The sequence below is a fragment of the Raphanus sativus genome, chromosome 6 (genome assembly GCF_000801105.2).
Source record: "Raphanus sativus cultivar WK10039 chromosome 6, ASM80110v3, whole genome shotgun sequence".
Taxonomy (NCBI): domain Eukaryota; kingdom Viridiplantae; phylum Streptophyta; class Magnoliopsida; order Brassicales; family Brassicaceae; genus Raphanus; species Raphanus sativus.
In genome coordinates this window covers 9,405,468-9,427,351 of record NC_079516.1, presented here as the reverse complement: position 1 = coordinate 9,427,351, position 21,884 = coordinate 9,405,468, and the positions used below count along the sequence as shown (strand labels likewise).

At 34.2% G+C, this 21,884-nt stretch overlaps 4 protein-coding genes across 4 annotated transcripts; 2 read left to right on the top strand and 2 right to left on the bottom strand.

The window, feature by feature from the left end:
• Positions 1–516: 516 nt before the first annotated feature.
• LOC108807437 (sulfite exporter TauE/SafE family protein 2) lies at positions 517–5,811 on the bottom strand. Its single transcript, XM_056989854.1, has 4 exons — positions 4,888–5,811; positions 1,405–1,551; positions 1,160–1,315; positions 517–1,042 (listed from the first exon to the last, which is right to left on the bottom strand). Exons 1-4 carry the CDS (start codon positions 5,659–5,661, stop codon positions 734–736), a joined length of 1,386 nt encoding a protein of 461 aa, XP_056845834.1. The 5' UTR covers positions 5,662–5,811; the 3' UTR covers positions 517–733.
• Positions 5,812–7,707: 1,896 nt separating this feature from the next.
• Positions 7,708–8,555, bottom strand: LOC108809958 (NDR1/HIN1-like protein 26). The gene has a single exon (XM_018582088.2). The coding sequence runs from the start codon at positions 8,506–8,508 to the stop codon at positions 7,837–7,839; it is 672 nt and encodes a 223-aa protein (XP_018437590.1). The 5' UTR covers positions 8,509–8,555; the 3' UTR covers positions 7,708–7,836.
• Positions 8,556–10,603: 2,048 nt separating this feature from the next.
• Positions 10,604–12,834, top strand: LOC108806784 (chaperone protein dnaJ 50). The gene is made up of 10 exons (XM_018578975.2): positions 10,604–10,791; positions 10,866–10,928; positions 11,011–11,077; positions 11,245–11,304; positions 11,372–11,422; positions 11,517–11,597; positions 11,900–12,012; positions 12,103–12,220; positions 12,308–12,434; positions 12,509–12,834. The coding sequence occupies exons 1-10, from the start codon at positions 10,673–10,675 to the stop codon at positions 12,610–12,612; spliced, it is 903 nt and encodes a 300-aa protein (XP_018434477.1). The 5' UTR covers positions 10,604–10,672; the 3' UTR covers positions 12,613–12,834.
• Positions 12,835–13,550: 716 nt separating this feature from the next.
• LOC108813712 (probable dolichyl-diphosphooligosaccharide--protein glycosyltransferase subunit 3B) lies at positions 13,551–14,837 on the top strand. Its single transcript, XM_018586343.2, has one exon. The coding sequence runs from the start codon at positions 13,643–13,645 to the stop codon at positions 14,690–14,692; it is 1,050 nt and encodes a 349-aa protein (XP_018441845.2). The 5' UTR covers positions 13,551–13,642; the 3' UTR covers positions 14,693–14,837.
• Positions 14,838–21,884: the final 7,047 nt, after the last annotated feature.

Sequence of the window (21,884 nt, the reverse complement as noted above, 5' to 3'; positions counted from 1 at the left end):
ATATCTAATTATTACATGTAATAAAAGTAATTAGATATATTTGATTTATTAAAGATAATACTGTAATTAACCACTATTAAAATCAACGTGTGTGACACGTAAGAAATTAACTTATCAATAATATAATTGAGGTCTTAGGAAAACTAAAGTAGAAGCAGCATTATCAAGACATTAACCGTTTGTTCGCATGCGCAGCTGTTGGAATCAGACCAGGCCCTGAGGAAGCTTAAGACAACATGTGCTGGAAGCACAAAAATTTTTGAGAGCCTGTGATACTGGAAATATTGTAAATAATTGATCAAAATAATTTGTTTTTATAGGGCCGGAAGCTTATGCTTTCATGGATTTAGTACTACATATAGTGACTTCTGTTTCTGTATGCATGAATCCTTTTAGTGTTAGACTAATGTGTGACATTTCTGTTTTTATGAGTAAACTTTAAAAAATATATAGTTATCTTAGAGATCAAGTTTTAAGTAGGTATACTTAGTTGTGGCCGTAAAATTATTTTAAAAATGCATAAAATTTGATATGATTATTTCAGTCTACATGACTACAAGATTACAACACAACTTTTTTCTTTGGACCATATATTCGAATGCACGAGATGTGCATTCTGAATATTTCTTAAATTCATACAAAAATAAAATAAAGAGCAACACAAAATCATGATAGAACATGATGGATAAACACATCTATTATGACTATTAACCAAAACTTTATTTGGTTAGTCTCAACAAGGTAATTTAAACCCCATGTAACGACCAGAGACAAAATCATTCCAAACGTCAAGGGCTCCATAGCTTGTCATCAACACAATACTCAATGCCATGACAATACCAACGGAGAACACTATGATCGAAGCCCTTCCGAACTGAGTTATTACCTTTTGAACCACCATTAGTCCAACGAGTGATGCCACAAAACATAAAATCGCAAATAAACAAGCGGTTCCGGTATGTTCCATGCCTAGTAACAAGTATTGAATAGCAGACATTGTGGATGAAAACAGAACCATGAAAGAACATGTCGCTGCAGTTACCTACAATAAAACAAAACCAGTCTTTTAACTTGAGATCTAGCAAAAAATAGAGATTCTTTATACTTAATCTAGCAAAAGGAAGACTCATTTTGACAGAGCCAAGAACTCATAAATCACCTCGGGAGCGATGCCAACTTGGAGGAGGAGAGGGCTAATGAGCATACCGCCTCCAATACCAAAAACACCTCCTAAAACTCCAGCTAGTAGAGCCATTACAGGAAACATACATTTGTTTGCTCTTCCTCCATCATATGATCTCAAATCTTCTACGTCCTGCATGTGCAAAGTTCTTTCAGATTTTAATCAGTCATATGTCTTTTCGAAAACTAATCAAGTTTTGCTGGAGTTGTTGTAAAGCAAACCTTTACTGAGACATGGTGATCTGAACACTGGTTGCCTTGAACATTGTCACTTAAGCAGATCCAAAGAGTGAAGAAGAGTGTGAGTGGGATTTGAGTTGATGAGAGGAGCCAGTACGTGATGCCACATGGCTCGATCGATATGATCCCCTGCAAATGCAGATTATCGAAGTTATTAAGTTTGTAGTACACATTGTCATATTGTTTCTCTAAATATTTAATTAGACTGTAAAATTGCACAATACTCAACTGTAAATTCTACCCAAAAAAAAGAGAGTGAGTGGTCATTATTTAGTACACATCAAGATTGTCTAGAAAACTGAACTTCGAAAAATAAAAACATAAATATATGATGAGAAAATGAAGTCTTTCCTAATGGAAAATCACAGGAAAAAAATCAAGATGGATTGTTTAAGTGTCTAGATTTTTTATGGAATTTTTTTCAGTATCAAGATTTTGATGAAATTTGTTTGTTTTCATGGATTTTTAAAGGGAAAATCGTATAAAAAACCCTCAAAGTGTCATTTACTAGCACTTTAAACTTTGAAGTTTTTTCACTAACACTTTTAACTTTCAAAGTGACATTTGTATCATAAAAAACCTCCAAAGCAATAAGTTGACCGGTTCAACAGGTAATTTTCCAAAAAATAATTATTTAATTAATAAAATAAACAAAATAAATAAATAAAAACTCCAAAATAAATAAAAATCGAAATTTTTATAAGATATAAGAAAATAAAAAAATAAAAATATATATTTTTTTAGAAAATTAAATAAATATTTTAAAAATAAATAATTTTCTAAAATATTAATAAAATAAAAAAACCAAAAAATTAATAATAAATAAGATTAAATTTAAATAGAGAATAACTAAATAAAAAGTTCACAAAATTTTTAAAAATATGGAAAATATAAAATTCAAAATTCATTAGTGACGATGATGGTTTCTCACATAACCATTAACAATGAAGATAATTGACATATCTCCAATGATAGTTTCCAACATCATCGTTGAAAATGACAAAAAAAAACTTTTTCAAACTTTTGAATTTTCATTTTTAAAAAAATATATGAATTTTTTATTTTTCTGTTTTTTTAATTTGATCTCATTATTTTTGAATTTTAATTTTCTAAATATTAATTAATTTTATAAATTATATTTAGATTTCTAAATTATATTTAGAAAATTAAAATTCAAAAATAAATGAGATCAAATTAAAAAAAAACAGAAAAATAAAAATTCATATATTCAGAAAAATGAAAAATTCAAAAGTTTGAAAAAGTTTTTTTTTTGTCATTTTCAATGATGATGTTGGAAACTATCATTGGATTTATGACAATTATCGTCATTATTAATGGTTATGTGAGAAACCATCATCGCCACTAATGAATTTGAATTTTGAATTTTCTATTTTCTATATTTTAAAAAATTTGTGAACTTTTTATTTAGTTATTCTCTATTTAAATTTAATCTTATTTATTATTAATTTTTAGTTATTTAATTTTATTAATATTTTAGAAAATTATTTATTTAATTTTCTAAAAAAAATTATTTTTATTTTATTTTTTCATTTTCTTAAATTTTATTAAAAGTTTCGATTTTTATTTATTTTGGAGTTTTTATTTTTTTATTTTTTTATTTTATTAATTAAATAATTATTTTTGAAAAATTACCTGCTGAACCGGTCACCTTATTGCTTTGGAGGTTTTTTATGATACAAATGTCACTTTGAAGGTTAAAAGTGTTAGTGAAAAAACTTCAAGGTTTAAAGTGCTAGTAAGTGACATTTTGAGGGTTTTTTATACGATTTTCCCGATTTTTAAATATTTACGTCACTTTGAAAATATATATTTTGTATCAAGAATTTGCCTTTTTCTTTAAAAGTAAACAGAAAAAAGTGGCCCAAGTATCCCTGGAAGGTTAAGGGAAGTTTAAAAAGTGCAAAAATCTTGACGAAGATCTCAGGAAGAAAAAGACACGAACTTTCCTTAGTACAAGACCAAAATCTAGAAACCACATTATTGATGATGACCTGTCTTCACGTGAACAAGTTCGCGTTCGCCATCGCTATTAAATTCTCTATCGTTAATTTTCAAAGCATCTTCACACGTGATTTCCAACTAAAAGACATGGCATGACTGAGGTCTGAGGGTAGATGAGACCAATATTCAAACGTGTTTTAATTCACTTCTCATTTATCCTTAGCTTACTTAAGGGGCTGACCGGTTTTTCCGCTACCATCCACAAACGCAGCTTTTGCGGTTTATAGCGGTTGTTGGCATTTCAAAACAATCACAGAAAACGCTACAAATCGCTTCAAACCGCTCCAAACCTTTTAAAATCAAAAGCTGGTTCCAGCTAGCGTTTGCGGTTGCGGGAGGGTAAATTTTTTTCTTTAAAAACAGAATAAATAAATAAAAATACTAAAAATATCCAATAAAAATTTTTAATTGAAATAATAGAAATCGTAAAATGTATTCATATTATATTTCAATTTATATTATAAAAATTCAAAACTAAAATATTTTCTATAAATTTTTAAAATTGAATAATATGATTTTATAAATATAAATTTTATATTTATCATATTATTATAATTTTTAATATTTTTATAATTACATAAAATGTAAATATTGTTAAATTATTATTTAACAGATGTTGCGTTTGGTAGTTTACCAATCATAAGAGTCCCGCAAACGCAACAATTTCTAACAGCTGTACCAGTCGTACAAATCTCTAGAAAACGCTTAAAATCGCAACCACCCGCACCTACAAACTCCCGCAACCGCAACCGCAACCGCTGCGGTTACACCATTCAGGCTCTAAATCTCACCTAATTTTTTATAACCTAATTACCAACTTATAGACACGCCAACCATTCTTGATCAAATTTTTGCACTTTTACTTTCGCTGTAGAATCTCTAACTATTACAACTACTGTATATATACTAACCTAGTTAAAACAAAATTTTGATTTGATATCTTACACAGTTATTACTAAAGTAATTATATTCCATCCTTTTGTTAGTCTATTCCTGACATGCCATTCTGATTCATAGTTTTTTCCTTTTATGGTAAGAAAATTATCTTCCAATAAAAATAGATTTAGAAGTATTAGTGAACTTAAATCTACAAGTCTTCAAACTTAAAATTCAATCTAGTGGAAACAAACACAATAATAACACATAAATTATAGTCATGATTACCAAATAATTTGATTCCTGGATTATATTATTTCTGCAAAGTTGCAACCCCTTTTTACCTTTCTTGCTTTTCATTATTAACACATTTTTTGGTCTAAATTATTAACACATACTAACAGTAATACTTGTATTAATTTTTCACATTTTCTATTTATTAAATTCTATCCAGAAATACTTTTATACAGAAAATATTATTTTAATATCAATTTATAACTAAAATAACTTATAGTATTACCAAACGGATTAAATACTAATTAATAAAATTTGAAATTGATCAATTACCTCGCCGTATTTGTTTCCGCGAAGAAGATAAACAGCAAAGTAAGATAGCCAAATAACCACCAAAACGCCAAGCTTCATCCATGGAAACCTCTTCGGTCTCTCATCACAATCTCCCAAAAGAGGCAACTTCACACTCTCAATCTCATCCTCATCATCTTCTCCCACTCGTCTCGATTCTCTGATCTTCACCATCTCCGACTCCAACCTCCAGTAATGAACCCCGTTTCCAAACGTCTTCACCGTCGACCACGCAAGAAACACGGCGAAGAGACTCGTTATAAGCCAGTTCGGGAACACGAGGTTACAGATCACTCCGACGCTAACTCCGAGAAGCATACACGGCTCAAGAAGCAGAGCTAAGTCGAAGTCGATCATGGTCTTGCCTCCGGCTTTAGGGTTTCTCACGAAGAGGTTGCATCCCACGTTGGCCACGGATCCTCCCGTGACCATGAAAGCTGAGAAGCTCGAAGCTGTTTTCAGATCGAGTCCGGCGACGATCGTCATTATCGGAACGTATAAGCCTCCGCCGCCGATTCCTCCGGCGCTTGAGATCGATGCGGCGATGAAAGAGAGTACGGCGGCGATGATTGTCGAGGTTGTTAGTTCGATTTTTGGTTGGTTGAATTTGGTCGGGAAGTGGAGCCATGAGCTGGTTTTGTTGAGGAGTTGGTCGACGGGGGAGACAAAGGATGGTTCTTGTTCTGCGGTTGATGGAGTTAGGAGGATGATGATGGTGAGGAAGGAGAGAGTTACAGGGACGAAATTATTTCTCATTTTTATGTGTGGGGTGTTTTGTTGATTTTGAAAAGTTTTGGGGGTTTTTTGGAGATGTTTGGGGATTATTAAGTGTGTGTGCAAGATTTCTAGTCAATATATAGGAGAAGAAGAATTGGAGAGAGATAGAAAGTGATTGCATGCAGATGGAGGACAAGACAAAATAGACTAATCAACTTTTGGCAAGTGGCGAGAAACTGAAACATGCCGCACTGTTATTTGCTCCCTCCCTATCGGCTTTAATTTAAACCATAAAGTTTTATCAGTGGGCCTTTGATTTATATAGGTACCTGCTGGTTTTAAGAGTTAGAAGAATCAAAAAGAAACTCATCAAGTTAACCATGAATTGATTTTCTTCTAGGGTAAGTTCTTTTTTTTTTTCTGTTCATCCGATTCTGACTAGTTTTCGTTCTCTTACGGCGTTTTTACATATTACTTGGGAATATTGTGGAGGCTGGAAGCTTTTCGATTTTGGTGGATTAGTTTAGTGATTTAATTTCTTTTGCTTTTAACCTTTTTCTGTTTCGTTAACGTTTATATCGTTTCATATGTGTCTTTTATATTGTTTCTCTTTATTAAAATATTGTATTTTTCTGTTGTATATATTTTTCTATTGTTGGTGTTTCGTCTCTAAAAGTTTCAGATCTTGCCGATGGCTACGGTTTCTGTGAAACTTTCGATTTTTTTTTTTTGGTTTATTAGGTTTTTTGTGTTATTTACTTGTTTCCAATTCAAGTAAAATAATCCATAATAGCTTTTAGCAACGAAAAGAAAACTACAGTATGCTTCAGTTAATGCGATTACATATATCATAGTTCTAAAATCATAATTGTTTTTAAATAGGTTAAAAGTTAAATTGTTCTAAATCAGCTTAAACTATTATAAATCAATTTAAATTGATCTAAAATTAGTTTAAACCGGCTATAAACATATCTATATAATTTAAATCGGTTTATGCTATTTAAATTGTTAAATTAAGTAATAATGTTAGTGAAAATCTACAACTTTTTATTATTTTTGTTTTTATATCTAATTTTGGTAAATTCATCAAAACATTTTACTTTACAATTATACTTTTCCTTTTGATCAATTTTTTTATAATTATACTCAAAACTAAAATATCTTAAATTAATGAAATTATTCAATAATTTGTTATTGTCTAACTCCACCTAAACTCTGAATAATCTGGGCAGTGGCTAATTTTTCACACAGCGTATAGTTACTGCCTAGGATTTTCTTAACACTGACATATAAGCACAACCTGGTAACATTTTCTATCATTTTGGAAATTCCCATGTTCTGCCCACATGCAAATATTTTTTTCTCATAAACCACATGCAAAAAAAGTTATACCATAAAAACCCACATGCAATTAATTACTTTGTTGTTTTTTAAAGTAAAATGCTTAAATGTTTGATGGAACGATGATGAAACGATCGAGTAAGACATGCTCATGATATTTCCAATGTTTTTAAAATTCCAGTATGCAGGTAATTGTCAAATCAATGCAATATGCCAATATTATACCTTAGTCTTGTTTGTTTAATGTGATACTTATCTTTAAAGTCATAAGTGGGCAAAATTTATATACTTATCTGTAATGTTTGGTACTATTGTATGCAGATCAACTTGCAGTTACTTGTTTGCAATAATATACACTATTTATATATGGTTATGTGATATTTCCGAACTCTATAAACCATAAATTAATGAACCTTCACTTATACACGGACTAACGTGAGCTAGTGGCTGGTAAGATAGATATTTCAATTTATGACATTGGGTAACCGATAAAATAGTTGTGTTTGCCGCAATAGAAATAGTCGAGTTTGCCGACAACTTTTATTAACGATGTAATATTTTCTAGTTCCGTATATTCATCTCTTTTTTTCATTTTTACGATAATATTTGTAATTCTATAGGGTCTATACTATTAAAAGAAAAACATTCTAAAAATATTCTTATATAAAGTTGTTAGACTATTTTATTAACTAACGATATTTTTGATCTTATCACCGAAATTAAATACACATGGAAACATTATTGTTATGATAATTTTTGGAATCATTTATAAAAATGTTTAGAATACAGACGATATGTTGAACTGAACTAATCAAATTGGAATCACATTAATAAAAAAATAATAATTTCAGATCATAATTGCGATACATTGGGTCAAGTAAAATAAACCGGACATCTCTTGTCTTTGGTCCTGCTCAACAAAATGCCATCCCAGCCGACCTCAATATAACAGTTTGCGTGCATCCTATGAATCTTACTGTGCCACGAGTACACCTTAAACCGTATCACGGAGACCACATCCAAACGAAACACAACCTTCCCTTGATTCCTGTCTCGTCCCATCTCCTTCCAACGGTCCTTATTCACCGCCATTGTGGGCCCACGTAAGTCTCCTTCGATCAAGCTTGTGTTCTTTGGCTCCTGGTATAATGGGTGAATAAGTTTAGTCGACCCGACCCGTTTCTCTCTGTAGTAAACGGATCCTTCCATGGAGTCGTAGTAAACACCAACTTTTTGGTTTGGGTTATGAGTCGTTATCTTGAAGCTTATATGAGAGGTTTCGAACCCGTCGGTTTTGCCCAAACCGGGGAGAGAGAACTCGCGGATGTGGACACGGGGTCGGTGAGGACGTAGACTGATCCACAATATGAAAAAAACAATGCCTAAACATAGCAAAAGAGATAAGAAAATAGCACATATGAATTTGGAGACTCTTGTTGTGAGGCTTTCTTTGACCCTATCAATGTAGCTCACTGAGTGGTGACGGGATATTGGCCGGGCTGATGGTTCGGATCTGACCGGTAGAGAGCCAATCTTGTTATGCATTTTAGTGGAATTAATAGGAAATAATGGGCTTTGTGTTGTGGCTTGTGAGGTTTATGTAGTAAAACTAAAAGTAAGAAACGTATGTGGTAGCTCTACGTACAAAGAAAAAGATACCTTGGAAAATCTAATGGGTATTTCACCTTGGGAAGAAAAGAATTGACACTAAAGTATCTAATTGTGTATTGCCTTTCTTTATATGCATGTGCAAAGATTTCAAATTTGACCACCAAGTTCGAAACTTCGAATTTTTAGATATTGAGTTACCTGACTTTGGCATAGACATGATACGATGCTTCCTGTGGTGTTTGATATGGTCTGTTAGTTCAAATAGACATGGGTAAATATATGTTATCTACATTGGTTTGATCCTAAACCGTGGCTCTTAATATTAATGCAGATGAATATTATTTCTTTGAGGGAATTTTTTTAATTGGTATGAACTTGGTTAGGAGGATTTTTTAACCAATGTAGATAACCAATGTAGATAACATTGGTAAATATATGTTATCTACATTGGTTTTTAATTTTTCTTCTTCTGTGTTTCTCTGTTTTTCTGTCTTCTGTTCCTCTGTTTCCTGTTTTCTTTTCTTTTATGTTCATGTTCTCTGTTTCCTTTTCTTTTCTTTTTGTCTCTTGTCTCCTTTTGTAATAAGTTGTTCAACAACAACACTGTAATCTCTTTTCAGAAAATGGTAAGCTTAACCTTTTACCAAAAAAAAAACTTGGTTAGGAGGATTTGAGGTTTCTTCCTGCAAAAGTATGCGTTAAAGCTTTTTGTTTTGCTAGCATGTGATATGAAGAAGTGTTTGCTCAAAATAAAATAAGAAAATATGGAATCCAATGTGAACCTTAGATTTGGTCTTTGGATAATGTTTGTCATCTATGGAGCACAATGCTTTCGTGTGGCCCAATTAGTAGTTTAACGTAGGAGGAGTTTGAGTTTATTGGAATGAAATTACAACAAAAATTTTGTATTTGGTAGTGTGTGGTCTAAATAGTGATCCTAGACGATATTAAATCCATTTGTTTGTAAATGAGGTCACAACACTTGTGTAGTGTAAAATCATGTATCTACTCTTTGGTAAATATAAAGTTGATGTCTGAGTTGAAAAAAAAAAGCAGAGGAGAAGAGGAAGTCTAAGATATTTTTTTGGAAGAACACTTTTGTTGAAAGCGAAACAAATTGCCATCTCAGCGGAGGCTATATGGTCATTGTCATCTAAAAATAAACATATTTATAGAGATTGTGATTTCAAATATTTTCAACCGTTCTGTACCGCATTCAACAGTAACAAAAATCTCTACATATACCATATATCTATACATTTTTATAAGTGTTAAAATCGCACTGCAATTGAACCGTTTGTCCCGCACCACTCAATTCGCAATTACCATTCGGAACCTGAGATCAAGACAAGAAACATTTTTGAACTCTTTTAACATTTGCAGTATGCCTTGAAGCGATCTCTCTGTTCCGTCAAAAAAGATAAATGATGTCATCAGAAAAGACAAACATATAACTAAAGAATCGTTGAACAAAAGAAAAATGTAATTAAAGGATCCCTGCACATGGATGAGGAGTGAAGACGTCAAAGTTAGCTGCCAAATCGAATCCTTCGAAAGAATATCCAAAGCTAAGACGAACGAGATAAAACCTCTACAAAATGGATACGGAAAGAAACCCACCAGATCTCAATTCAATGCATTTAAGAGAACAAATACATGTATAAATCCATTGAACAAAATAAGGTGGCAACTTAAAAACTTCAAAAATGTTAACATATGGAAACACTATAAAATGCAAATTCTTCATAAATAGATAATAGGTAAATTTATGCTTAAAAGATTAGAATAGAAAAATAAAAAACTAAACCGAATAAAGAAAACTTCCAAATTTTAGGAAAAAAAAAACTAAATTATTAATAACTTGTAGACGTTTCATCAAAATCGTCCAAAAAGAAAACTGTAAGTAAAATAGAATATCTTTTATTAAAAAAAACTGTAAGTAAAATAGCTTGTAATATTAAATTTTATTATTAAAATAATCCTATTATTTAGCACGATACGCTACAAGCCTACAATTATGAAGACTAAATAAAAAAAATACCAAAGTAAATCTCTCTCTCATTTCAGTTTCTCCCAATACGCAGCGAGAAAGAGAGAGATGGCGCCGCCGGCAAAGGAGCGGTGGTGCTGGGCACTGATTATTGTTTTGCTTTCTCTGTTCGTCCAATCCTCGACGGCCATTTATTGCGGCGAAGACGATTGCTATGCTCTCCTCGGGTTCACCATTTTTTCCCAATTCAGATTTTGATTTGAATCTCTCAATCTCTCTCTTAATGTGTGTGCATTTTCAGAGTGGCTCAAGATGCAAACGCATCGGATATAAAGAGATCTTACTACAAGCTTTCTCTCGAACAGTATGTATTTGATTTGATTTGATTTGATTCCATTCGATTTGATTTGATCGGCTAAATTGTATTGTTTTTGGTGATTGATTAGTCATCCAGATAAGAATCCAGATCCTGAATCCAAGAAGCTCTTTGTCAAAATCGCCACTGCTTACGAGGTTCTTACCATTCCTTAATTTGTTCTCGTTATATCAGGCGATTGATTTGATTGTCTGAATTTTTTAATGGATCTATGAGATTGTTGTGATGGGGTTGATTTTTAGTTTCTTATTGCATACATAGTCCTATTTTTTAATTGTTTGTTTGTAATCTTATTTCGTTGCAGATATTGAAAGATAACGAGACGCGTTCACAGTATGATTATGCTATTGAGCATCCAAGTGAGGTCTGTCCAACATTTTTCATTCTTTGTTTTCTACTTGTTTTTTAAAACCAACCACGTTGTGTTTTAGGTGTTTTACAACACTGCTCAATACTACCGAGCCAAATATGGACATAAGTCGGTAAGATGTTATTCTCTGTTTCTTTTTTTCTTATATAATATCTCTTGCAAAAGTGGGCATTTTGGATTTACGCAACTGCTTAATGTGTTTCCAGGATCCTCGTGCTGTTCTTGTTGGTCTTCTGGTAGTTTTGTCTGCGTTTCAGTATCTGAACAACGTTGCTAGGTATAATGAGGTACGTATCATAGACAAGGGTTCCTCATTACATAACTCTGTTAAACAAAATCAAGTTTTATGGAGTATCATAACATGTCAATTAACGTAGCACGTGTGCCTATCATGTTATTCATATACTTTGTCAAACTCTGTCAAAATAAAACAAGTTTTATGGGGTATCATAAACATGTCATTAAACGTAGCACGTGTGACCTATCATTCATGTTATTCATATACTTTTATGTTTGCAAACATAAGAAAATCAAATCTGTATACTGACTTTGGGAACATTTTCATGATGGGACCTTTGTTTTGATGCAGGCTTTGGCAACAGTTAAGCGAACTCCTGCTTACAAAAACAGGCTCAAGGCCTTGGAACTCGAACGCACTGGTGGAGTATCTAGCAAGAAGAAGGGTCCAAAGCAGATCGACCAGTATGCTCTTCTGTTTATTCCATTGCCCTTTTGTTAGATGATAGTGAGTCTCTTTGGGGACTATATCATATCCGTTTCTTCTTTTGGCAGGAAACTACAGGAAGAGCTAAGCAACGAACTCGACCTACAAATCAAAGGAGCTGAAAAACCATCAGTCTGGGATCTTCTCGGTGTTCGATTCGTTCTCCTCCCTTACACTATCATCAAGGTTTCATGTTTTGAAGAATGTCCGCATTATTCAGACTCCCGTTTCTATTTCTCAACATCACTGATTCAGCTTCATGTTTCCGTGCAGCTTCTAGTATGGTACAGCAGTTGGGTATGGAGATATAAGGTTAAGAAAGCTCCTTATTCATGGGAAGACGCATCTTACTTAACACGAAGATCACTTGGGGTGCCTCTTGACGCCTGGACTAATCTCGGTATCCTATTCTCCACACCCGAACCAAGATGTGAATAAAAGATTTGATTCTAATATAATGTGTTGATTTGTCAGATGAATACAAAAAGGAAGATCTGGTGCAGAGAAGGCTATGGGAGAAGCAGAACCTTGAGAACTACTATGCAGAAATGCGTAAAGAATCAAAGCGGAGAAGATAGATCCACTTATCACTTACCATCCAAGGAGGGATACACATGGGAACTCAAGTTCCAGAAGCACTTTTGTTACCTTTATTACTTTTAATGTTATTAAGATATTTTGAACAAACAAACCAGTTACAAGAAGAGACGGTATAATTTGTATGGTACAAGGAACCAAATCTCAATTTAGCATATACAAGTTGGGTCATGTCTGATAATGGGCATGTTCCGGTTTTGACTCTCAATTTTGTTTATCGAAGTTGTATGTTCAGATCTATTTCTTACACGAAATATAACTTCACGAATCATGATTATTGATCACCCAAGAAACGTAGCTAATAGGAAACATTAGACCATCATTAACCCCAGTTCGTAGTTAATTGATCACCATTCACCACACAAGAGGGAAGCTTTTTTTTGTTATTACTAGAAAAGGAACGGACAGGAACAGAGAATAGTAGTACATCACTGAGATCGTTAAGGAACCACAAGATAACACAAGACAAGTCGTCCCAAGTTGACATCAAAGGGAATGAAACTAAAACATGTGAAAGCTAAAAGATTTGGTTATACATTGCTTTGCTTATACATCTTAGTGTCCAACACTTGCTTTCCACACATTGCACACAATCCTGCACAAACCATGAATGGAAAGGCCAATTTCATGACTTATTGAGTTGTTCCATTATATGGCAATCTAATTAGATGTAATTACTAATACCTTTGCTATAGGCGCATGTGTGACAATATTTAGTCTAATTAGAGAGGTAAGATGTAGAAAATCAAATGGCCGACTAATTAAACTTGACCGCGTGGTAAGCTAAGATGAGAAACTCTTAAGCTGCAGATTCTGACCACGAATTAAAATTTCCCACGTGGATACGTTAGCCAATAAAAACCATCCATCGTGGATAACCAGCGAGATGGCAAAATGAAGAGCTTCGTAGACCCTCTTCTCCAACTAGAGGCTCTCTGGTAAACGGCAATACCTCCTCTTTCACCTTTCTCTTCTCCTTCCGAATCCGAACTCACCCTAGAGGACAAGACAATGGCGATCAATAAAAAACTCTTATCTCTTCTACTCCTCGTATCCTCCCTATCATCAATCGCATTATCATCATCATCTTTCTCAGATCCCGATTCCGATTCAGATCTCACCAACGAGCTCGTCTCCCTCAGATCAAACTCCGAATCAGGCGTAATCCATCTCGACGACCATGGAATCTCCAAATTCCTCATCTCCTCCCCAACTCCACGCCCTTACTCCATCCTCGTCTTCTTCGACGCCACTCAGCTCCACAGCAAAACCGAGCTCCGTCTCCAAGAGCTCCGCCGCGAATTCCACCTCCTCTCCGCCACCTTCCTCGCCGCTAACAACAACGGATCCGATCTAAACAAACTCTTCTTCTGCGAGATCGAGTTCTCCCAGTCCCAATCCTCCTTCAAGCGATTCAACGTCAACGCTCTCCCTCACATCCGTCTCGTAACCGCCTCGACGTCGAAACTAACCGACGAGTCCGGACAAATGGATCAATCCGATTTCTCTAGGTTAGCCGAATCAATGGCCGAGTTCGTCGAGCAGCGAACCAAACTCACCGTAGGTCCGATCCAGCGCCCGCCGCTTCTCTCCAAGCCCCAGATCAGCGTCATCGTAGCGATGATCGTCGTCGCTGCTCCGTTCGTCGTCAAACGGATCCTGAGAGGAGAGACTCTTCTCCATGACCACAGGCTTTGGCTATCGGGCGCCATCTTCGTCTACTTCTTCAGCGTGGCCGGGACGATGCACAACATCATCAGGAAGATGCCTATGTTTCTCCAGGATCGTAACGATCCGAACAAGCTTGTTTTCTTCTACCAAGGATCAGGGATGCAGCTTGGAGCTGAGGGGTTCGCTGTGGGGTTCTTGTACACTGTGGTTGGGTTGCTCTTGGCGTTTGTTACTAACGTGCTTGTTCGAGTTGGGAACGTTAATGTTCAGAGGTTGGTGATGCTTGTGGCTCTGGTTGTGTCATCCTGGGCTGTGAAGCAGGTTGTTTACTTGGATAATTGGAAGACTGGTTATGGGATTCATCCCTATTGGCCTTCGAGTTGGCAGTGATTTCACCTCGTTGGGTTTAGTTTTCAAGACGTTTTCTTGAACTGAGATATGATATGTTGGACGTTTTTTTTGTGTTTTGATTCTCTACTACTTTGAATCAGTGTAGTACAATTTCAGATGGTTTAAACTTATTACTGTTTTCCTAGTTCGTTGTTACTCTCTAGTCAGTGACAACCATTGCTCACTGCTCTGTAGGCTATGTATAAGAGGAACCATATTCAGAAATTCAGATACTTTTGGGCTGTCTATCTGCATATTGCCAAATTGTTAGGATAAGTGAAATATAGAGTCTATCATTCTTAAGATAGTTATTAGTATAACATTTCACTTATCATTCCTGATAGTTTATTTCCATGTTATAATATTCTATTTATCATCACACTGAAACGTAAATGCAAAGAAGCAGCAGCTCCCTTACATTATCACGTAGAGTTTATATGTGCATCTAGTCTTTCGTAGAAAAATGATTTTTCTGAATCTGATAGAAGAAGATGTAGCACTATCGGATCTTTTGCTATGTTTTTTATCTTCCTCTTCTCCTTTGTGGTTTCATTTCTCTGAAAATGTATTCTCATCCCATTCTCATGTTACTATCGGTTTGAAGAATCAGTCTGAGTCGAGATTTGTTTGCGAGTATGAGTTCTTTGTACAATCTAATATGATAGAGATAAAAGTTAAAAGCCAGACATCTTGATCAGCTTCTTCACACCTACCTTCATGACAACCATCGTATATCCCAGATTCCTTTGATACTCTACATAGCCTACCATAAACCAAATTCTCCGTCATAAGTTGAGAGATCTCTGTCGGGACTGTTCTCATAACAAAACAAATTGCATTACCCTTCTCTTGCCTTCAAATCCAGCAAACACCGCTTGTGTTCTGTATTTTAATCTCCATGTGATCAATTAGGTTCAACAATCCCTTGATGGGAGATTGTGAAAGTTTGGTCCCAATAGTTTGTTGTTTAGTACAAGTAAAATGTAGAACACACAATTTTTCTTTTGATTTGTAATTTGCAATGTAAACTTTTCTTTTCTTGTAGAAAACTTGGTCTTTCATATTAAAAGCGGATGATTTTGTTTTTCTGAAGCCAAACATTGAAACTAAGTGGGGGTTATTGGTTCTGGTAGTTTAATGGATTTATAAATCCTCATTAGATTTAGAAATCTTCTATAAATCTAATGATTTTCAAATCAAACAAGTGGATTTGAGAATTTACTGATATGAATTGCAAAATCAAAATAACTGAATTGTTATAGATGAATCAAATGGATTTATAAGTAGACCTACGAGTTTAGGAGAGAAGATGCTTGCGTCTGGAAAATTTGTTATAATATCTCAAACCGTAAGCAAGTTAGGCATTGAGTTAGCATTATGAATTGGCTAAATTTTCTCAATTATCTTTCTAAGGCTATCATAGAAATGAGATATTGGCCAAATGTAATTTAACATCTGTTCGAGATGTTGATCAAATAGATGTCTACATGAGATATTGACAGGTAGAGAAATTGTCATGCACGTGTTTATGACAATGAGTACACATGAGTACACATGATTTGAAACCACAGCTAGCTGAGTTATACACATAATTTATAGAGTCAAACCCAGCAAACAAAGAAATAGTCTCTGGAACCAGAACCCGGAAGACAAAAGTGACCTCTGGAAACTAACTGATATACAAATAGCTTAAGTACAATAAAAACAGAACACAGATTATAAGACCGAACACTTGAAGAGATGAAAGTCACTGTGAACCAAAGGAGAATAACAGAGACACATCATAAGCTGGACTTTATTGAGGTTGCAGGCTTGCAGCACAAACCAGAATTCATTATGCGTGGAAGAGCCAAGGCCAAGGGTTGAACCGGTGGAGGGAAAAACCAGGAAAACGAGGATAGACATTGATATTACCCTGTGACTTCCAACGAAGTGATGCAGAAGGAAGAGCCAAAGCTTCCAAATCCTTTGAATGGAGCCGAGAATCACTGCCGAGACATATAGATTAGAGACGGTGACTATAGTAACTGAACCGTTGCAACAGAGATACACAGATAAGAGCTCCTACAGGATACAGCAACATCATCACCAAAAAGAACCATAAAACCCAGCAAGAAACCATCAAAGCAGCTTTGATGTTCATCTTGTCATGCCATACGTAAAATAATGGAAAAAACCAAAAATACAAATCCAATCAAAATATCAAGGTTATGTTCAATATTTGTTCATTTGTATTTTTATCCTTAAAATCCAATCAAATACAATTTCAAATTAAATCCATACAGAAATCATTGCTATTGAATAACACTTGATTTTAAAATTTATTTATAAATCATAAAACCAATAACAATGGATTCAAATATGGATTTTAAAATCATATAACCAATAACACTGAATTTGGATTAAATTTTCAAATCCACTAAAGTACATAAACCAATAACACCCCCTAATATTTGAAACAATTGAAGCCCACTTATTTGAAAATAACTTTTGATTAGGTTTAGGTCCAATCAAATGGTTGGTAAATAATCCTCTTCGTTTTGCACTTTGGAATGGATTGCATAGTCGACTTACTTCATTCAATCAGTACCCATTTCAAGCATAAATTAAACAACTGTTTTTCAAAAAAAAAAAACAAAACTTTCTTGTCACTTTATTCATATGAACTTTTCTTATAATTTAGAACACTTTTTTACTGCAGCGAGCTCGTCTTCGAGCGGGTCACAGCGGATCTAGTTCGCGCGGACTGCGGTCTTTAAAATGGCTGACCAAACCCATACAACAAAATATGTAGGCCTTTGCGGATTGGATATCGGGACATAAAATTACAAACGGGCATATGGCTCATGGACACTTTAAAACATGATTCAGGAGGAAGTGGTGACATGATTCATTGTCGGACGACCATGTATGCAGCGAAGGAGAAGCTCCGGTGCTGGATTTAAGAAGAAAACCTGCCTGAAAGCTGAAATAATTGGTTAGAGCCGACAATGCATGGAGCGCAGGAGAGCAAGAATCTTTTCTTACCTGTGACATGCATGGAGCGCATGAGAGCCTAGAACCATGCACCGCCGATGAATAACCCATGGCCGGAGCTAGATTTTGTTCTTCGGTGGAAAGTGAGTTCGCAAAGTTCTTCTGAAGGCTCGAAGAAGCTCCACCAGTGTCAGATCGAAGGCGTTTAGGAGACCAGAAGTATCATCGACCCTGAAACCACCGTCACCGGAGTTCCATAACGCTGAATCGCCTTATTTCCTCTCTCTCTCTCTCTCTCTCTCCCCCTCTCTCTCTCCCATTTTTAGCCCATCCCGTAAGGCCCGCAATTTTACGGGCTTACCAAATGAAGGTCTAATGCCGCACCACATAAAGCTTTTACGGACTATGCCCACGGTCCAGGTCCTTGATTTTTTTTTTCGGGCTAAAATCATTTTATTAATTATGGTCCAGGTCTTTGATTAACATCCCTAACACTCTATAATGAATTCTATATAAAACTCCAACTTAAATTATTTAATGTGAGCAAATCAATTCATATAATTTATGTAATGTTTATGTTATATATATATATATATTATATTGATGTAGGATTTTCAACATACTTTGATTCGATGGGTTGAATTCGGTTGATTTCATTATCGATTGGATCGACTTGTGTTTGTCTTAACATTAAATTTATGTTATGATTTCAACTCAAAATTTATTTATATAAATTTAGATTTCAAATATATATATCTGATGAAAAATTAAACCAAATTTTTTTTCCATGCACATTCTCCTAGGTAATTTTTTTTTCTCTTTTGTCCATAGTAATAAGGGACTTGTGGTAATGTCGATGATTAAGTGGTTTCTAGCCCATCCCGTAAGGCCCGCAATTTTACGGGCTTACCAAATGAAGGTCTAATTCCGCACCACATAAAACCTTTACGGACCAGGCCCACGGTCCAGGTCCTTGATTAATATCCCTAACACTCTATAATGAATTCTATATAAAACTCCAACTTAAATTATTTAATGTGAGCAAATCAATTCATATAATTTATGTAATGTTTATGTTATATATATATATATATATTATATTGATGTAGGATTTTCAACATACTTTGATTTGATGGGTTGAATTCGGTTGATTTCATTATCGATTGGATCGATTTGTGTTTGTCTCAACATTAAATTCATGTTATGATTTCAACTCAAAATTTATTTATATAAATTTAGATTTCAAATATATATATATATGATGAAAAATTATACCAAATTTTTTTTCCATGCACATTCTCCTAGGTAATTTTTGTTTTCTCTTTTGTCCATAGTAAAATTTATCTATCCATTTTTACTACTTTTGGTAAAATTTCCAAATCCAAATCACCCCTGACAAATACTTGTTATCACATTCCCACCTCCGACCAACCTTTCTCTGCATGTCAACCCTCTCGCCCTGAGTTCCTTTCGTTCCCTCTCATCCCTCCTACTGAGTTAAATGGGGGCTTGTGGTAGTGTCGATGATTAAGTGGTTTCTACTACTGTTACCTCCCTCCTAAGATGTTTTTAGATCCTCTTTCTAATACGTTTACTATTGCTATTCATTGAGATCTCTGCTTTGGTCTTATACTTTGTACAGAGACGTCCCTGAGATGTTGAAGGCCATAAACATTTTTAGTAAGTTTTTAACAGATTTTTTTTTACAAATTCGTGAGCTTTTTTCAATGTAATTTTTTAGAAAAAAATTAAATTAGGGCCTTAAGCCAATGTTTCATTTCACTATGCTTTGGACCGCCCCTGACTTTGTAGTGAAATTTTATTTGTTTTCATCTATTGCATACCGGTTAGTGGTCTTTTATCTTGGTACATTTTGTTTGAAGTTTTCTTCCTTTCAATATTTTGCTGCACCTTAGGTGCTTACCCTCATGAATCACCATTACACCAGAGAGAAAAAAAAGAAGAGGAAATGGACAGAGGCTCCCAATCACCGTAGACAAAAACCATCGGTCTGTATCCCAAAATTAGACATTGCTGCTCCAGTAGAGAAAAGAAATTTACCTTATAATGGGAGAGTTACAATCCCAGCATCCAAAAATTAAGACTCTAGTTGAGTTCTTTCTTTAACACTAGAACGTCACAAAGAGATTCACATAAAGAGATATGGGCACTACATGCCATCCGTCCGTTTCAATAATGAAAGTGGCATCCTTATTATCCTCAACAAATCTCCTTCAATTTTACGAAATGGATGTTCCTCATCCAGCGATGAGAGCCAGTAATCTCAAAAATGTTTCCAGCCTACTTACATTTTCAATACAAGTCTATGGCATTCCTTTCCACTATTGGACAAAGAAAACGAATAAAGCTATAAGAAAAAAAAAACTGAGTCTGGTAGCGGATTTTCTTTCAAACCAGACGCAAGTCTGAGTGCTTATTAGTGGCTTTGATCCATTGAAAATGACCCGCAATATCCACCTTTCATCGAGAAAAATTAAACAAGTGAAACTTAAGTATTAAAATATGTAAAAATATTGCTTCAAATACCTATTTTTGTCGTATGAAGAGAGGGCTTAAAAGGAACCCAAAACACTTGGAAATCGCTCAAAACAATAGTCTATCTCAGCTGGAAGACGGACAGAGGAAATATAAAAAAGACAAAAGAACAAAATCCAAGATGCTCACACTAGCAAAGGAGCTAATGACTCCATTCAAATGCAAAAAGTGCCATCTAATGTAGATCATATTAAATCTGATATGCATGATGCACTACTGCCTCATGCCTCTGTTTTTACAGGTCATCACCTGGGTAGAGTTTTTAGATTCAGGTTGGGATACCTCAACTGGAAACCGCAGTCTAGGTTAGCATTAGACAGAGTATCATATAATCCAGCATACAAGTTCTCTTCAAGACGCTGGTTCGTCCCCTATACCCTTATAGCACATGCCTAGAATTAAAAGCTGCAGTTTTAGCACAGCTATCTATAGCGTCCTATACCTCCAAATCTTTGCATACTCGAAAATGCTCATTAACCTTCTTTCAGTAAAATAAATCATGTTTGAATTCAAAGAATCCATTTATTTCCAAAATATTTATAGTTCCTTTAGTTTTGTGTCTTTCATTTTGTTCCATATGTGTGAAATACTCTAGCTGATTAGTCAAATCGGCCTTTCGTGATTTGGTAAACTCTTCGGTTGTGGATGCATGAACTTTTTATAATTACCAATTAAAAATAAAATAAAGTTTGAACCAAAAGATCAATCTAGATTTCAACTTTTTAATTTTTAATTTTTTTTTTAAAATATTGGTTAATCTATACATTTATATAATTTATTAGAAAAAGAATATGTGTACTTAAATGTAGAAAGGTGATATAATTTTTTTATTTTTTCGCTGTCAAAGACAAATGTGGTATAAGTTTTTTTTCTTTTTTGTCAACAAATGTGGTATTAGTTTAAATGGCATATTATGTTCGCACTTTATTTCTTCTCTTGGTTACTAAACTAACAAAACAAAAACAATACATATACTACAAACATTTAGATTTACAGCTTCTTTTAGTATACTTGTTTACTAAATTAAAAATGAAATATTTTTAAAAATTAAAATCAATTTTCAAATCTGAAATTGATTTAACCCAAATGCAATAGTTGTCTTGAAAATGACTTAGCACAATTTTTGACCTATATAAACAAAAAAGCACAGCTGTGTCACCTAGTCAGATTGTATGTTGTCACAAATTTACAACTCAAGACAATGACAATTACATATCTTAAACGTGAAGGCCACAACAAATGTCTCAACATGTGAAGCTTTCAGAATTTATAAATACAGTAAAAGCTTAAGTCTAATTATTTAATTGGACCGCAAAATATTTTCTGTTGCACCTTGTATAAATATTAATTGTTGGTAGTTAGTGGTTACTAACAATCAGCTCATTCTGAAGGGAAACGTCTTTAAAATCAGAGTTTGAGGTACGGTTGGGTAAAATTACTTGGTACTTGTCATGTACCTGCTACTTGCCTCTTTGAAAAATATAAGTATCATCAATATTATTAATTTAGAATCATTGATAATAGTTGTTTTTACTATTATTTGGCATATTACCTTTTTTTTTGCCACTAGACCAACTTAAAAAAAAAACTGATTTCTTATAATTATATCTCTTTCTATGAAAACATTAACCACTTTCTATATTTATCAGTTAGGTTCCTC

What these genes read in the sequence shown, in the direction of transcription:
- LOC108807437 (XM_056989854.1), bottom strand. Translation starts at nt 5,661, where the DNA reads ATGAGAAATAATTTCGTCCCTGTAACTCTCTCCTTCCTCACCATCATC. An exon ending in GCGGAAACAAATACGGCGAG is followed by an intron (nt 1,552 to 4,887) that starts GTAATTGATCAA and finishes CTGCATTTGCAG; the next exon opens with GGGATCATATCGATCGAGCC. An exon ending in AAGTTGGCATCGCTCCCGAG is followed by an intron (nt 1,043 to 1,159) that starts GTGATTTATGAG and finishes GTTTTATTGTAG; the next exon opens with GTAACTGCAGCGACATGTTC.
- LOC108809958 (XM_018582088.2), bottom strand. Translation starts at nt 8,508, where the DNA reads ATGCATAACAAGATTGGCTCTCTACCGGTCAGATCCGAACCATCAGCC.
- LOC108806784 (XM_018578975.2), top strand. Translation starts at nt 10,673, where the DNA reads ATGGCGCCGCCGGCAAAGGAGCGGTGGTGCTGGGCACTGATTATTGTT. An exon ending in TACAAGCTTTCTCTCGAACA is followed by an intron (nt 10,929 to 11,010) that starts GTATGTATTTGA and finishes GTGATTGATTAG; the next exon opens with TCATCCAGATAAGAATCCAG. An exon ending in CTATTGAGCATCCAAGTGAG is followed by an intron (nt 11,305 to 11,371) that starts GTCTGTCCAACA and finishes GTTGTGTTTTAG; the next exon opens with GTGTTTTACAACACTGCTCA.
- LOC108813712 (XM_018586343.2), top strand. Translation starts at nt 13,643, where the DNA reads ATGGCGATCAATAAAAAACTCTTATCTCTTCTACTCCTCGTATCCTCC.